This window comes from Triturus cristatus, chromosome 4_2 (assembly GCF_964204655.1).
Source record: "Triturus cristatus chromosome 4_2, aTriCri1.1, whole genome shotgun sequence".
Lineage (NCBI taxonomy): Eukaryota > Metazoa > Chordata > Amphibia > Caudata > Salamandridae > Triturus > Triturus cristatus.
This window is the reverse complement of record NC_140586.1, coordinates 35,776,921-35,794,808: the sequence shown is the minus strand read 5'-3', so window position 1 is coordinate 35,794,808 and position 17,888 is coordinate 35,776,921. Positions and strand designations below refer to the sequence as shown.

Genomic DNA, 17,888 nt, shown 5'->3' with positions numbered 1-17,888 from the left:
GGCTGGATCTAGGTAAAATAGATGAAAAAATAAACACAAGAAGAGGAAAAGACGTGACCACTCCTCGTCCAAAGTCTGCTCGCGCTCAAGGAGTAGGTCCCCTTAATGCGCTAAAGTGAAGTCCACCTCTGATTGGGAGCTAGGGGACCTCTATTTAGGGCAAGAAGCCTTGCAAGACCTGGCCCTGTTGCCAGTTCCAGTCTCCACTCCACTGCCAGCGCCCCTTCTGGCTGACCTGGAATTTCCAGCTTTAATGCACCCGAATTACTGCACACCATGATGACATTGTTCAGGATCACTTCGAATCCTTCCGGTGCACCAGCAGGCTTCAAGGGGAAACTGACTTAACAACGCTGGCTGAGCCATGCGTGCAGTTTTCCCGCAAGCCATACCACGCTTGCCTAAACCACACATGTGCCTTAACAACGCATATGCGTGGTTAAGGCAATGCGCTGTCTAGTTGCTGAGCGGGAGGGAAAGACAGGAAGACTCAGATGACTCTGGACTCTGGTGAGGTAAGTGGGGATGGGGCTTTGTCTTGGGGGTGGAGGGGGTAGTTTTTTGGGGTGGATGTAGGTTTTAAGACTAAGGAGGGGATCGGAGTAGTTTTTAAGGTAGGGACAGTTTTTTGGGATAACGGCAGGGGAAAAAGGGACAGTTTACAGGGCAAGGAGCAGGGTCTGGGTAGTGTAGGGATGTAGGGGATAGTTTTTAGGGCCCAAGACGGGCGCTGGGTTCGGAGTAGATTTTGAGATGTGGGTTTATTTTTTAGGGCTCAGGGCAGGTGTAAAAGAGACAGTTTACAGGGTAGGGAGCAGGGTCGAGGTAGTTCAGGCATGCAGGGGGGCCGGGTCGGGGTAGTTTTTGGGGTGTGGGCTTAATTTTTAGGGCTCAGGTCAGGGGGAGAAGGGACAGTTTACAGGGCAGGGTCTGGGGAGTTTAGGTATGTACAATGCACAACTCCATGGTAAAGAAGGCAGCAGACCGACATGAAGTCCAACTCGAAGAGTAAAGGTCACAGGCATGCTACCGCCTCGAAATCCTTGTGCCCTCACAAAGCAGGAGGTCATATCTCCCAATACTCCTTAGTATACTAGACCAGGAATGGAAAGACTTCAGAGAGCTAGCATCCTGCAAGGCTGTGACGCCGAGTGTGGAGAAAAAATGCAACTCTCCTCTATAGACCCACTATATTTTAGAGGTAATGCTATGGCAGACTCCATCATTGTGACTACAGCAAGGAAGAAGGCCAACTTCCCTTCTTCCACCGACCCCACCTGAGAAAAAGAGAGGCAGAGGGTGGAGATGTTGAGGTGCAGAATGGAAGAATAGTGGCATCGCAGTGGAGGATTGCTACCTCCAACACACTCCAGAGCCCATACGCCCATCAGCACGGAGAATAAATGGGAGAGCTAATGAAACACTACCCAGAGCACTTCCGAAAACAGGAAACCACACAGGCAGAAGAAGGCAAGACCATTGCCAACACATGCCTGAAATCCACCCTCAATGCTGCAGGCACGGAAAGTAGGCAGATGGTCATGGACACAACCCACAGAAGACCCCGTCTGGCTATGGGTGTCAGAGTTCAAAAGTGAGGTGCAGGCAACCATCATAAACAATCCCTTCACCAGAGAACACCTGTTCGGTACAGCAGTGGATGGAACACTGTAACAGCTAAAGAGAGACAACGTCACAGCTAAGGCCATTTGAGCATTGCACTTTCAAATCCACCCATGTAGAGGGGCAATCCCAAAGAGAACCATGAGAAGACCAGCCAGAAGGGGAAACTTCCAGAGCCCGGCGGCACAGACATCCTACCACCCTGCCAGCCTACAAAAATGGCAGCGCAAAAGTAGCAGCGACAGACAACAAAACATCAGCTATTTAGTGACAGCTTCTCAGCCTAGTGACTTCACTTGCCACCAACCACCACGCCACATAATACCAGTGTGGGGCAGAATAAAGGCTTTCCTTCAGGAGTGGAGGAGACTCACATCAGGCAAATGGAAAAGGACTACATGGTAACCATAGACTTAAAGTACACCTATCCTTGACCAGTAAGCACAAGAAATACTTGCAGTTTGTTGTCAACCAAGACCAATACCAATTTTGAGTGTTCCCTTTCAGAATCAAGTCGGCACCGAGGGTATTCACAAAAGGCCTGGTCATGGTGGCGCCCTACTTTAGAAGGAAGAGGATCCACGTATCCCCCATATCCAGACGACTGGCTGGTAAAAAGCAAACTCCTTCCACTAATGCAAGAAGATCATTAGAACTGTCATGGACACCCTCCATAGTCTAAGTTTCACAATTAAACTAGAGAAATCATCCACAAAGGAAAAGACCTTCTTGAGGACAAGGGTCAACACGAAAGCATTCTCTATCCTCAAGAGGTTTCAGGCAATCACAGAGCAAGTTCTCCACTACTGCTAGGGTAAGGCTCGGACAGTGTAGAATGTGAGAAAAATGATGGCTTGATGGCCTCCTGCATTCCGCTTGTACTACTCGTGAGACACCTCCAAGTATGCATCCAGAGCCATTGGTCACAGGCAACAAGGAGTTGGGAGTATCTAGTACAAAGTGCAAGAAAATATTAAATGGTTGAACACAAACATAACGGTGGGAAGACCCTTCACATAGTCAGCCACAACTGTGACGATCACAACAGACACATCCTCAACAGGCTGGGGAGCAAACATTGGGGAACTAAAAATCAGAGGACTGGAGAGCAGAGAAAGCCATCATCACATAAATATCCTTGAGCTGAAAACTTTCTTCCTGGACCTAAAGGCTTTTCCGACACAAGTGAAGGAGACGGCAGTGCCAATACAATGGACAATACAACCACAATATTCTATCTGAACAAGCAACGAGGAACAAAGTAACACGTGCTGTCCAAACTAGCCCAGGAAATATGGGTATGAGTCATTCAGAGAAGAATAATCATAATAACAATACACCTGTCAGGAGTACAAAGTGAAGAAGCAGATAGGTTAATCAGATCAGCGTCTGTATAACACGAATGAGAACTAAACTGACAGGTGCACTAAGAGCTCTTCACACATTGGGGCACCCCACATATCTACCTGTTTGTAACACCAGAAAATACACAATGCCAAGTCTTCACATTCAGGTACACACAGTACCATTCCAAGGGGAATGCCCTGCTGAAAGACTGGCCAGAGAGATTTGCGTACACTTTTCCACCACTTCTCGTAATACTCTAGTCCTAAGCAAGGGCTAATAGTTGTATATGATAATGGTCCTGATTGCCCCACAGTGGGCAAGACAGATGAGGTTTTCGGACCTGGTGGAGATGGCACAGGGGAATTTAAGAAGGTTGCTGGCATAGCATGATCTCACCTTGCCTGGGGGGGGTAGGGGGGGGCGGGAGTCCATCACCCAGAAGTAAGCACCCTGAGCCATGGGGGCCCGGCTCCTGAGAAAAACCTCTCAAAGCAACTCGCGGACATCCTAAAAGAAGCTAGAAGGCCAAATACAAGAAGGTGCTATTCAGCAAAATGGTGGAGAAATGTCCTATGGTGCAGGGACAAGAAACTGTTCTACCGCAAAATGGATGACACTACTGTGGTCCTATACCTCACACACCCAGTAGACAACAATCTAACATAGCTAAAAATACACTTTTAATGTAGCCTGCACAAAAGGACACCTAGGAAGAAGCCTCTTCATGGCACCAGTGACTAAAAGGAGGGGCAAAGAGACTTGCTCCACTAAGATCAATACCAATGTGGATCCATAACCTGGTACTGACATAGCTAATGAGGGTACCCTTTGAACTGCTGCACAAGGGAGAGCTGCAGTTCCTGACCTTAAAAACCTCCTTCTGATTTGCAATCACATTATGTAGGGTAAGCGAGCTGCAAGCCCTAACCACCTAGGAACCCTGCCTACAAATACAGAAAGACTGGATTGTCATGCCAGCGTTTCTTCCCTAAAGTCATATCACAGTTCCAATTGAACCAAACAATCCATCTCCCAGCCTTTTCCACCAGCAAAAAACACTGGTCAAAAGAGCCCTACACGAGCTGGATGTACGCAGGGCAGTGAGCTACTACCTAGTTAGAACAAAAGAGATCAGAAGAGGAAATCAGTTCTTCAAATCCTTCGCAGATTCAGGCAAAGGATCACTAGTAACAAAGGGCCTCATCTCAAAATAGATAGTGCAAATGATACAGCGGTGCTACAAGGAAGCAGGCACACATTTAGAAGCAAGGTCTAGAGCATATTCCACAAGACAAAAAGGGGCCACCTTAGCGTTCCTAGCAAACGTGCAGATAAGCGACATATGCATAGCAGCCACCTGATCATCACCCCACACCTTCACAAAGCATTATTACTCGGACATCTAGTTGTACAAAGAGTCACGAGTAGGACAGAGTGTTAAAGCACCTGTTCACCATCTCCATCTCATTCTAACACCACCTCCAAGAGGAACCAGAGACACTGCTACAAAATCAATGCACAGCATGTGAATCCAGAAAAGGTTTCACGCTCCAAATGCAATAGTTACAAGTAGGAGTAGTTTTGCTGTTTGAACAATTTTCTGGATTCACATGTGACCCTCCGCCACCTCAGAAAATGATTTTACAAGGAGGGTTACATACTGTGATACCTTAAATCTTCCAGAAGCCAACAAGGATAACGGTCACCAAAAAAGGTTAAAGAATCTGAGATTTGCGACCGCACACAAAGAGTTTCAATGTGCACGTCTGATGTCATAGAAGGACGACAGTAGCACCAAATGGCCACTGACGATACCCAGCAAACAAAATAAAGAGAAAGAAAACAAGCATTTGTAATGCAGTAGGTCTCGCATTTACGATAGTTTGAGCTATTGGCATTGTAAATGGCAATGCCTTTTTATTTGTGTTGTTTTTGAAACCGATAAATATAAGGCATTGTCATTTACAATTCCAATAGCTTACACTCTCGCGAATGCAAGACCTATTGTAATGCAAATGCCAAGGCCTGTGCTATAAAGATTTTCAAAAGAGAGAATTAGGAGTGAACGTGCCCTGCCTCCAACAGCAGGCAGGACAAATCTATTTGAGGAAAATAGTGGTCGGAGGCTGTAATTAAAGCCTAACGAGTAAAAACACGTGACAGGGGGTGTAGCCATAGGAGGTTACAAAATGACAGTGTGGTATTAAGGATGGACTACTAAGCCTATCGATCAATGAACAGCCACAGTTTACAGTGTACAAGCCAGCCAATGAAAAATATGGGCGTAGAGTGGGCGAAGCTTTAAGTCCTTACCCTACCTGAATACAGCATGCCTCGCAGAGCAGCGCATGCGCTACCCAGGCTCGACCTAAAACATTTAGTTATCTTTCAAATCTGGCATGGATCCAGCCCTCCATTACCGACTTTGGATAACCCTGCTCTCGAGAACCCTCTTTTCACTCCTTCCTGAATGCTCTACCTCGCATCTCCTTCACTTTACCATCCCCCAAACATGCCCAGCACACATACTCTCCTGTAAGCCCTGCATTTTCTTGTCAATATTTTGACATCTATGTACCTCCTTCACACACGTTTGCACAGAATAACGCTGCAACCGGAATACCCCACCTTTGCTCTGTTTTTCCAGCAGAGAGGCCAATGATTGGAAGGCCCTGTATTCTGAACCCATTTTTGACCCACTGGCAGGCACAGTGAGAAAGATACTGACACCACCTTCAGCCTCACTCCAGAGCAATCGTGGCCTAGTATAAACCCCTAAAGGCGACCTAGTTCAAAGTATGCACTAAATAAGAGTAATATGTGACACTAAAATTACAGAGACCCAACATCCTGGAATTGGTTCTTAACCTTGCCTTCCTAATAGTGTTAAACATGTGAAATATATCCAGAAACATCATCGCTGACTTGGGTTACTTTAACGTTTCTTTACATTCATTTTTCAGAAATGTATCAGTGTAATTTTTGGTAAGGTTAAGGATATGAACATAGGGCCTGATAGGGACCCATTTCGATGTCTGTTATTAATTACTACTGGGCCAGAAAAGACCCAGTCCTCTTAAAGCCCTGGGCTTAACTTGGCGCCATGCCATTGCTTGGTTAACGATACTGGTGGGCCGCAACTGCCCTGAGAGTGTGGCGGACTTGTGGACACAGGAAGTTCCCCGAATGTGACTGCCCATGAAATTAATGGCCCAGAATGGGTGTCCTGCTGGAAAATAATGGCCATGCGTGAGACTGTGACGTTGGAGAGTCACGTAACAATAGTACAAAGGAGAGCCAGTCAGCGTGAAATTAATGCCCTAGAGATAAACTATCAAGTTAACATAATGGCCTGAACTGACACTCAAATGTGAAATATAAGTCACTCAAGAAAGCTGATATTTGAAATGATTTCCCCTGGAGAGGACCAACAACGTGATTAAAGACCCCTAAGAGACTCTGCACACGAATACCGTCACAGATGCCCCCATAGCCTCTTACCTCTGTAGTGGTCCCAGAAGGGCACATCTCCTTTGGGCAGGCTCAGGTGTGACCCCTTGAAGCTGAACTTGTACTCAAACCTGCGATGAGCAGCAAGGGTCTCAGACTGGGAGAGGAACGGGAGTAGGAAGGGGGTCAGGAGAAGGGGAATAAACCCCAAGAGACTCATCTTGCCCAAGGAGCTGGCCAAAGATACCTGCCGTGTGAGGAGGGGTGGACAGAGCAGGGGTTAAGACCCAGGGGCTCCCTGTGGGACAGTGAGCGGGTACAAAGCACTGCACAGGGGCTCAGACTGGCAGAAGCAGACCAGGCACTCCCTGATTGGTGGAGACCAACCTTCCTCTCCCCCATTCCAAGGTTACCCCAGCCCACCACATTTCACCTGTCTCATGAGAAACAATTGCAGAGCTGGTGAAAAAAATAAAGTGTTGCATTTAAATACAGCGGCCTTCTTTCTGCTTCCTAAAAATAACGTTTTGTTTATTGATTTTTAACGGCGAGCCTGAGCAGGTCTCGTTCTAACTCCACTATAAACCAATAAAGTTTATTTTAGGTTTACAACCCCATGCGACTTGAAATAAAGCACCTTCAAAAAGGCTTGAAATAAAGCGCAAGGCCTCATACCCGACAGTGGCACCACTGCTTCTGCTGCCGAGTAGTGAATGCGGGGTCATGGGATGCCATGTGAGTCTGAGGATGCAGTAGTGCTGGAAGTCATAGAGCACGACCGATACTAAGGAAGTGAAAGAGTGGTATGCCGTGCTGTTAAAAAGTATGAAATCAATCTTTGTGAAGTTGTTTTTGGCAAGCTGCGCATAAGAATACATAAAGCACGGCCACCACTTTACATATTTAGCACGGTGTGCACGCTATAGTGAAAACAGGCATGGCCTGCTGTCAACAATAAAAACAATGAACTAAAGAAAAGCACGTCCGCCATTATCCCATATAATGGCAAGTGTGTCCTGCCTGAAACAGCTGGTAATAGAAAGCCTATTGGGAAAATAGTTCTCCTAGGCTCTAATTAAAGAATACATGTAACAACCAAAGTAAAAATGCAAGTCCTCATGGTAGGTTACAAATGAAGAGAAGGCGGTACTAAGGAGGGACTAACAAGCCTATTAACCAATCAGAAGCCAGCATTTACGAATGACAATGACACAAGCCAATGACAAATGTGGGCGGCGCTTTAAGTACATACTGCAATACAGCTTGCCTCGTAGAGCAGCACATACACGCTGACGCTAGGCTTGACCTAAATAAGGACTAACTAAATAATTCCGGACACAACCACAAGATGGTGGAATAATGCACAGCGTGTGAATCCAGAAAAATCTTCAAGCTGCAAATCTACTACTACTGGTATGTAACTATTTCGTTCTCATTTGCTATTTATCCTTGCTTCTGGCAAGGTCTACTCTCCCACAGCACTTTTGTGATTACACTGTTACTTTTATTGTCATGGAGCTCTAAGTACAAGAGAGTTGGACCATGTCCTCTACACCTCCACTCTATCTTGATTTAGAACTAGTGAACTGTTGGTGGCTGCCCTACAAATAGGTTGTAGAAAGTGCCACTTAGTAGAGTCACTGCACCTGATCTCCTTTGCAACAATCCATTCTGGATGAAATCTGCTTTCCAACTTCTGCTTGTAAGTGTACTCATTCTTTCCAATATGGGTCAATAGCATGTGACCAAATAGATTGGGCAAACCTGCCTATCACCTCTTTTGATTATTTTTTCGATGTATTTTACTGCAGTCATTCCCAACTGGTAATACATTATTACACTTAAGGATTAAGGGCCTTAAAATAACGCCAAAGCCACTTATTTACTCATTTACAATTACACAATCTCAGTTTGTAAGAATATTGGTATAACAGAAGTCTAAACTTATAAACATGAATAGAAACGAGCAGCAACCTGCGAGGGGGCTGAACCTGTTGGTTTAGCTTTGTCATTGCTGTGACAATAAATTGGCTGCTTTTTCTGGGGTCTGCTCGGATTAACTGTTCCCATCTATGTGCCTTCTCTGGCAAGCAGAGTTTTTTTTACCATGCTCCTTAATTTAAGTTGTAACGAAAATGTTACCACAGTGGCACAACACTGCCCCAGCAGATGATTCCTCCAAAAAACAGGCTGGGAACCTACTAGATTGATTGCCGAGTCTTACTGTAGAGAGAGAGAGCAAAGGCAGGGCTGTGTGTATACCATTACTGCTGTGCACCCACACCCCACTTCTGGCCCATATGTAGCATTGAGCCACCCAGCTACCATTTGTTAGGATAGAGTATTCCCCGGTGTGTTGTGAGCTGGGATGGGAGTTGCAGAGACAATAACACTTTGTGTTGCTGTAGGATTTAAGGGTTATTTTAATATTGAGGTATCCAGCATTATCAAAACCAGAAGTCACCATTACCAGCACAGTAACATGAAATGGTATATTATTCAGACAATCGCACCCTTGCCCCAAAATGAATATCTCTTGTCACACAAAGATGCTAATCTTATCCAATACGCACATATTGGTTCAGACAGGTGCCATCATTGTAAACGTCACCCACTTAAATCAAGCCTGATGTATTTGTTTCTGCCTTAGCAGCTCCTTGCTTGTTTGTCTTGCAGCCCAACTACTCCATACAATAAGTCCAAACGTGGCCATCGCGAAGAGGAGCAGGAGGACCTAACAAAAGACATGGAGGAGCCATCACCAGTTCCGAATGTGGAGGAGGTCCTGCTGCCCAAAGCAGGTAGGTGCTGTTCTGCTCTTAACAAACCTTTTGAATTTTCTGGCTTGGTGCTTGAGAACTTATCTGTTCTGAGTGATAGTGGGGCAACAGGATCAGAGTCCATTCTATTCCGTTCTTGAACCATTCCCTAAGCACTCCATGCTGGTATGTCATTCCCTGCAATTCACTCACAGCCTATGCTCTTCCACCATTCAGTGCAGTTCACCTACAGCACACTCTACTGAATCATGCCCCACAGCTCCCCACATCCAAACCTCTTGCATAATTCCCTGGAGCTCTTCCACAGCCATCGCTCATGAATCATTGCCTCCTACACTATTTCCTGTGGGTGCACCAGGTGATGATCAAGAAATATCCTCAAAGAATGTCTGCCGGTACCCTTCATTTTGAGAACTATACCGCGTTATGCGTTAGCGAACTTACATCTGTACAATTTGTGCTATAAACCAATCAATCAGGGAATTGTAAGGACGCTACTCATCCATAAGGGTCTCAAGGGGTGGGGGGGAAACGGGGGGGGGGGGGGGTGGGGGGCAGGAGGTAAGCAGCTTCATTCAGTCGAAGAGCCAGGTCTTGCATATTATTTTGTCCGCTTTAAAGGTATTGAACTGCTCATACCCAAATAAATATTCAGTATTCTGTAACGATCTGGCACAATATCCTTATAACTGAATTGTTTTTTATTTAAAGATTCTCATAAATAAATTGAACGTATTCACAGCTGTGGAATGAGATTCATTGTTTATGCTCTTTAAGGCCCTATATTCTGTGCTAAAATGTCAATGCGGGAGCCATGTACAGTTTCTGTGGAGCAAGCAGCTAGCCAGTGCGGGCATGTTATTGCATAATGCAAAACTATACCTTGTGTCCTTTTGAACATCTTTTCTTCCTTTCTTGAATACAGTCAGTACGAAGAAAGATTCAGAAACTGCACCAGTAAAGGGTGGAACAATGACTGACCTTGGTATGATGATTTTCTTGATACTTTCCCTGCCTCTCAAGTAACATTACTGCCCATGCTATGCGCGACATGAAACCCTACATAACCGATTTCATGTGCAGCTCTTTGGCACGGTATTTCTTATCCTTGTTTTTATTTCTTGCAAATCATCACTTATGACCTTCTCTGTGTGTGAGAACCTTTTGTAGCATGCTCAGCTAGCTGTGACACAGTAACTTTCCGGATTATTCTTAATGATGCATGAATAGGAGCCTCGTTCTGTACTAATGATCGATAGTATGAAAAGGAAGAAGTCAGAGTTTCCTTAGCAATACAAGGATATGCTTTTTGTGTATTTTGTGGTGTATTTCAAGGATAAAGGAACCTTCTTTCTTAAACAAGCAAAAAAATGTATAAACTCCTCTAGCAACCTTTTAGAGACCTCCCTCTGGTGAAAGTAATAGTACGTTCCTGCTATCCATTGTTTACATTTCTTTTTTTTAAAGTGATAGTAAGCAAATGTTGAAGACCTTTCTATTAGCACATGAAATGATAGTTCGAGGCATGTGGGCTGCTGAATTCATATCTGTGCATAGATCGCCGCCTAGTGTTGGGTCCGGATGTTTGCACGTTGTTGTCCTGGAAGAGTCTTCGAAGTATCCTTGGATAGGTGACTCCTCCCCTGGACTACAGTGCGCATGGGCATCCTCTCCATCCTCAGATTGTTTTTTTCCGCCATTGGGTTCGGATGTGCTATCTTAGCTCAAGTTAGGAAAATATTTTGTCGAGGCCAAAAGGCCTTTAGTTTGCGTCGGTACTGTTTATCGATCGGGTTTCGATACAATCCTGTTAGTTTACTAACTTTCAGCACCGACTTCTTTCGCATTTACCTGTCCATCGACTACTTCGACGATGGAATCGAGGACGCCATTCAAAAGGTGTCCGGTATGCAATGCGAAGTACCCACACATCGACGTCCATCCGGTGTGCAACAAATGCCTTTCGCCGGACCACGACGAATCGACATGCATGGCCTGTGCCCGGTTCCGTTCCAAGAAGACTCTACGGAATCGACGAGCGGCGAGACTCGAGGCGCAGCACGCGGCACCGGCCCCAACAGACATCTTCGAGGCCGAAGACGTCGAGGAACTAGAAGTCTTGCCCTCCAGTCCCGTTTCCGAACACGAACCCGGATCGGACGAGGTAGACGAGTCACTCTTCCACAGAGGTGAAGACGACACCGAGGTAGGAGACGACGAGGAGGCCTTAGGGGCCGAAGAGAGTAGCTCCAATGATGAACAAGGCCTACCTGTTCAAACCGAAGAAACACCAGTGCCACAGCCTATGGCTCCGGTCGAGGGATCGCCTTCGGGCCTTACCCGAGACCCATCCCGCAGTTCTTCGGCCCCGCCCTCGGGCCCGGCCTCGGACGTTCAGCGGCAGCCATTACTGCATAAACAAGCTGGTTTCCCTACCACAAAACCGAAACCGAAAGCTGCTCCGGTTCCACCGAAACCGAAACTGAAAGTGGCGCTGGTCGGATCGAGGCCTTCGACGCCAGCGCAACGCATCGGCACCGACCGCACCAAGAGAGACTTCGGTGCCGAACTTGAAGCGGGCGACGTTGGAGTCGACAAACGGAAAAAGGCCATCGGCACCGCCAAACCTGCTCGGCTACCGGCACCAACGACACCGAGGGCCGTACCGCCTGCTGTGTCTCGCATCGCTCCCTCGACGACACCTAAGCCTCACGTATCGAAGACTTCGACGGTGATCTCCGCACCTCGATTCGATGAACCGCCGGCGCCGAAAAAATCCACGGCCGCCTCTACGAACCTGGCCGGTGCCAAAGCCTCAAAGGCGCCCCAAGTACGACCTGGTGCGACGCAAGGCAGCAAAACCACGGCTGTCCTCCAGGACACGTCGGGTTCCGGTTCGATCGGAGCTCCGGCAGCCTCTTAGGTGCCGGCCAACATTACCTTCGGCTTGCCTCCGTCGACAATCCCAAAAATGTTCCAACTCAGGACACGGGTCACCCAACCTACGGTCACACCTGCTGAGACGTCTCCGGCACGTGTCATCGACGCCGACACTGGCAGGATGATTCTCCACGACCGAAGGATAACTTCGGAGCCGCCATTGGACCCTTTCAGGATCCCACTAAAAAGGAAGCTGCCTGTAGAATCGGAACCTCTCCTTTATGAACCCTTCCATTCATCCTACCAGGATCCACACCGGTTCTCCCCCACACGCTCCGATACGGATGCATTGGAGGACTACATGGATGTCCCCTACCATGTAGACACGGACCCTGATGACCAGCAGGGCCCTGATCAAACTTGGGGCGACCCTGCAGACCCCAGTGCACCTCTCGATGCACAGGACCAACAACTCTATGGGGCAAAAACATCTCCTACGGAGGATACTGCGGCGTTCAACGCTCTTATTGAACGTGCTGCAAATAACCATGGGGTACAGCTTCACTCTGATACCATCGGAGATGACTTTCTAATGGACACCTTTGCATCCTCAGAAAGACATGTAAAGACTCTGCCAATGTTGAAGGGGGTCCTCAAACCAGCCAAGGACATTTTCAAGGAACCCACCAGGGCACGAGTGATAAACCCCAGGATTGATAAAAAATACAGATCAGCACCTGGGGATCCTACTTACATCAGAGGCCAATTACCACTCGACTCCATCGTCGTAGCGAATGCACGCAAGAGGGCACACTCGCAAACGACAGGTGACGCTCCTCCCCCGGACAAAGAGTCCAAGGTGTTAGAGACCTCTGGCAAGCGAGTTGCCGCCCAAGCTGCCAACATATGGCGCATAGCCAACACTCAAGCGCTCCTTGCTCGCTATGATAGAGCGCACTATGACACACTGGAGCAAATATTCCAACATCTCCCTGACCAGTTCAAGGAAGGCGCAGAAATGCTCATCAGAGAAGGACAGCTACTCACGAACGCTTCCATCAAATGTGCACTAGATGCTGCAGACACGGCTGCCAGAGCCATAAACACAAGCGTCATGCTGCGACGACATGCCTGGCTACGGATCTCAGGATTCAAGCCTGAGGTACGAAACAATATACTGAACCAGCCCGTCAACCCCGACTATTTATTCGGGCCAGAGGTTGACACCACCCTCGAAAAGATAAAAAAGGACACGGACACTGCAAAGTCCATGGGCGCCCTACAAACTCAGTCCTTTCGGAGCGGCTCCTTTCGTCGCCCCGGAAACAAGGGAGCAGGTAGAGGACAGGGGTCACAACAAACATATACCAAAGGCAATACACAGACCACCTACGATAAAAACACCCGAGGTGGATATCGTGGCTCCAGTACAAAGGGCAGAGGACGTGGCTACGGCAACACCAGGTCCTCCCCCAAGAACAAGCAGTGACGCCCTCTCCCTTCCTCCCGACCACATAACACCTGTCGGGGGAAGGCTACAAAGGTTCCTGTCCACGTGGAACTCCATCACCACGGACAGGTGGGTCAAAGATATTGTAAAATACGGTTACTGTCTGGAGTTAACCTCCACTCCACCCACAATACCACCAAGAAGCCGTCCTATGTCCTCAGAGCACTTAACGCTCTTACAGCAAGAAGTGCAAAGTATGCTTCTAAAAGGCGCTATAGAGGTCGTACCCATCCACGAGCAGGGTACGGGAGTGTACTCCCTCTACTTCTTAATTCCAAAAAAGGACGGGTCGCTCAGACCTATATTAGACCTGAGACCCCTGAACCAGTACATTCTTTCAGAGCACTTTCACATGCTCACTCTACAGCAAGTCCTTCCGCTTCTCAAGCAGGGAGACTTCCTAGCCACACTGGACCTCAAGGATGCGTACTTTCACATACCCATCCACCCCTCACACAAAAAATACCTCAGGTTCACTGTTCAGGGGCAGCACTATCAGTTCAAAGTCCTTCCCTTCGGCGTGACAACAGCGCCCAGGGTTTTCACGAAGTGCCTAGCTACGGTGGCAGCACATCTACGGAGGCAGCATATACACGTCTACCCCTACCTAGACGACTGGCTCGTTCAAGCAACGTCAGCCCAGCAATGTGCAAGCCACATGTCCCGCACCATTCACCTTCTTCACAGTCTGGGATTCTCACTAAATTATCCAAAGTCCCATCTCCAGCCCGCACACGTACAACAGTACCTAGGTGCGACTATAGACACTCTGGCGGCCACAGCTCAGCCAAATTTAGTGAGGATCAACAGCATACAACTGCTGATCTCCAAGTTCAAACCCAATCACTCACTTCCAGCGCGAGTGTTTATGCAGTTGATAGGCATGATGGCCTCCTGCATCTTCATAGTCCCACACGCGAGATTACATATGCGCCCACTTCAGGAGTGCCTAGCACGTCAGTGGAATCAGGCTCAAGGACAGTTAAAGGACCTAGTGTTGGTGAGCGGTCGGGCATACAACTCTCTGCATTGGTGGAATCCACAAAACCTTTGCAAGGGCCGACCATTCCAAGAGCCTGTCCCACAGATAGTACTGACAGCGGACGCGTCTCTACAGGGATGGGGAGCTCATGTACTCCACTACACAGTGCAGGGACTATGGACAACACAACAAAAGAAGTTGCACATCAACCTTCTGGAACTGATGGCAATCTTCCTAGCCATGAAGGCATTCAAAGTACATCTATGCAACAAGGTCGTGTTGATCCGGACGGACAACATGACCGCAATGTACTACATACAGAAACAGGGAGGAACACACTCTCCACAGTTGTCTCATCTGGCTCAGAGCATGTGGAAGTGGGCCATTCAAAGGAACATGTTCCTCATGGCGGAACACCTCCCTGGCAAGGACAACCAGATGGCGGATCTGCTCAGCAGACACAGCCACCAGATGCACGAGTGGGAGTTACACCCATCAGTACTCCAACCGTACTTCCAGCAGTGGGGTCATCCGGAGATAGACCTATTCGCAACAAGCGAACACGCAAAATGCCACAGCTTCGCCGCCAGATTCCCACATCCGCAGTCGCAGGGCAATGCGATATGGATGAACTGGTCCGGCAGATTTGCGTACGCTTTTCCCCCGGCGCCATTGATACCGCTAGTAGCCCGCAAACTCCGACAACACTCCCTGACACTCGTCCTAGTTGCTCCCACGTGGGCACGCCAGCCGTGGTACACCACCTTCCTCGAACTTTCCGTGGTGCCGCATCAAAGGCTGCGGATCAAACCCGCGCATTTGACGCAGAACCATGGAGAGGTTCACCACCCAGATCCGCAACAGCTGAACCTAGCGATCTGGCTCCTGAAGTCCTAGAGTTTGGCTATCTCAACCTGCCACCTGACTGTATGGACATCATCAAGGAGGCCAGGAGACCCACTACCAGGGCTTGCTATGCAGCCAAATGGAAAAGGTTCGTCATTTATTGCGGTAATAATGACATCAACCCGCTGGACGCATCCATCCAAAACATCATCTGTTACCTCTTACACCTATATCGATGCAATCTGGCGTACACCTCTATACGTGTCCATTTGACCGCAATCTCAGCCTATCTGCAAACCAGGCAGCACCTCTCTCTATTCAGAGTGCCTGCCATCAAAGCATTCTTGGAAGGACTCAAACGAGTCATTCCACCAAGCCACCCACCGGCTCCAATGTGGAACCTCAACTTGGTCCTCACACGCCTGATGGGTCCACCCTTTGAACCTCTACACTCATGCGAGATTCAATTCCTTACCTGGAAAGTGGCCTTCCTTGTAGCGATCACTTCCCTAAGAAGAGTTAGTGAACTCCAGGCACTAACCGTTCAAGAGCCATTTATACAGGTTCACACCAACAGGGTCGTACTACGTACCAACCCCAAATTCATGCCCAAAGTAATATCGCAGTTCCACATGAATCAGACTATTGAACTGCCAGTTTTCTTCCAAAACCCACAAATTGTTGCAGAAAGGGCACTACATACACTAGATGTACGGAGGGCCCTCATGTACTACATCGACAGGACTAAACCCTTCAGGAAGACAAAACAACTGTTCGTTGCCTTTGCCCCACACCACAAAGGTAACGCCATCTCCAAAGCAGGGATAGCCAGATGGATAGTTAAGTGTATTCAAATCTGTTATCAAAAAGCAAAACGCACATTAACTATTCCACCACGAGCCCACTCAACACGTAAGTTGGGGGCTTCCATGGCCTTCCTAGGAAATATTCCCCTGCATGATATATGCAGAGGAGCCACATGGTCCACTACACACACATTTACAAAACACTATTGCGTAGATGTGCAGTCAAAACAGCAGGCAGCTGTAGGACAGGCTGTTCTCAAAACACTTTTTCAGACCGCTGCAGCTGGCACGGGTAGCCGCCGCCAATAGAGGGCACTGCTATGTATTCTATGCACAGATATGAATTCAGCAGCCCACATGCCTCGAACTGAATATGCTACTTACCAGTATGCATCTGTTCTTGGCATGTAGGGCTGCTGACATTCATATCGCCCTCCCTCCTCCCCGGCGCCTGTCGCAGCTGCAGCTCTCAGAATTACTGCAAGCATGGTCATCACTTTCTGTATCTACTCCATCACTGCCACAATGGCGAAAAACAATCTGAGGATGGAGAGGATGCCCATGCGCACTGTAGTCCAGGGGAGGAGTCACCTATCCAAGGATACTTCGAAGACTCTTCCAGGACAACAACGTGCAAACATCCGGACCCAACACTAGGCGGCGATCTATGCACAGATATGAATGTCAGCAGCCCTACATGCCAAGAACAGATGCATACTGGTAAGTAGCATATTCAATTCTTTGCATGTTACCTCTAGCTATGTGTTCTTAAATACATACAGAACATGTTGCTACCTCTCATTATCCCGATAAGATATTATTCATTTTTGGTATGTGTGTCGAGATGCTTGCCTCATTCCTCAACTGTCTTTTTCTTTTAGATGAACCAGAGGATGAGGCATCAGAGCTGGTGGCCAAGGTGAGAGTGATCAGAATCCCCTGGGTTGGTTACTTTGCAGCAGATTGGGAAATGGAAGGGGGCAGCAGGATGCCAGGGCATTTTATGACAATGAGAGCTATTTGTTTTGGGTTGCAGACTGGCTAAGGGTAATGTTTCACGAAGTGAGAGGTGGCTGTAGCTGCTTAGTGACATCAGTGAGTCACAAGGTAGAAACTGGGCACACATCACCAACTCGTTACACAGAGGGCCAACATATGATTAGCATTTTGGATAAGTAACTGATTAATGTGCATTTTATCTCTGTAGAACTCCACTTCACAAACTCTTTAACCGTCCATTTTGCTGTTGAACCATTTCTGTCTTCATTTCTCTTGGTTCATTGTGATGTTTAGAGGAGTGGGTGCGTCCTCCCTTACAAGGTATTGTCTTTGAGAGACGCAGCTCGTTCTGGTTGGCAGTGAATGGGGAAGTTTGGGAGAGTAAGCACCAATCATGTGCTGGTGGGGGATGCATTTTTTATAGTGATCTCTTAGATGTTATGTTTCTGGGTGCAGTACCCAGTGAAGCGATACCTTGGGTGATTTTGGTGGTCCGTGTCTGTGGTAAGCTAGGATGGTCTGGTGTGCCTACCTCTAATGCAAGGTGCTTGGAAGCTCTTCCTTTGGTTCTTTTTTATGTTTATGGCTGCAGCCTTCATAGGAGATGGTGTGGAGTGCTTGCTAGGATAGGCTGCAGTCCATGCTTGGGGCTGGGTAAAGTATAA

The 17,888-nt window shown here is 47.8% G+C and overlaps 1 protein-coding gene across 6 annotated transcripts in view; it reads left to right on the top strand.

Annotated features, from left to right (window-relative positions):
* The window catches only part of SMARCC2 (SWI/SNF related BAF chromatin remodeling complex subunit C2), a 501,863-nt gene that overhangs the window by 151,103 nt on the left and 332,872 nt on the right, over nt 1-17,888 (top strand). For all 6 annotated transcript variants that reach the window (XM_085600307.1, XM_085600305.1, XM_085600303.1 and 3 more), the window contains exons 11-13: nt 9,097-9,221; nt 10,126-10,185; nt 17,106-17,143. In XM_085600307.1, coding sequence (XP_085456433.1) covers nt 9,097-9,221; nt 10,126-10,185; nt 17,106-17,143 — 223 coding nt within the window. The remainder of the gene's footprint in view (nt 1-9,096; nt 9,222-10,125; nt 10,186-17,105; nt 17,144-17,888) is intronic.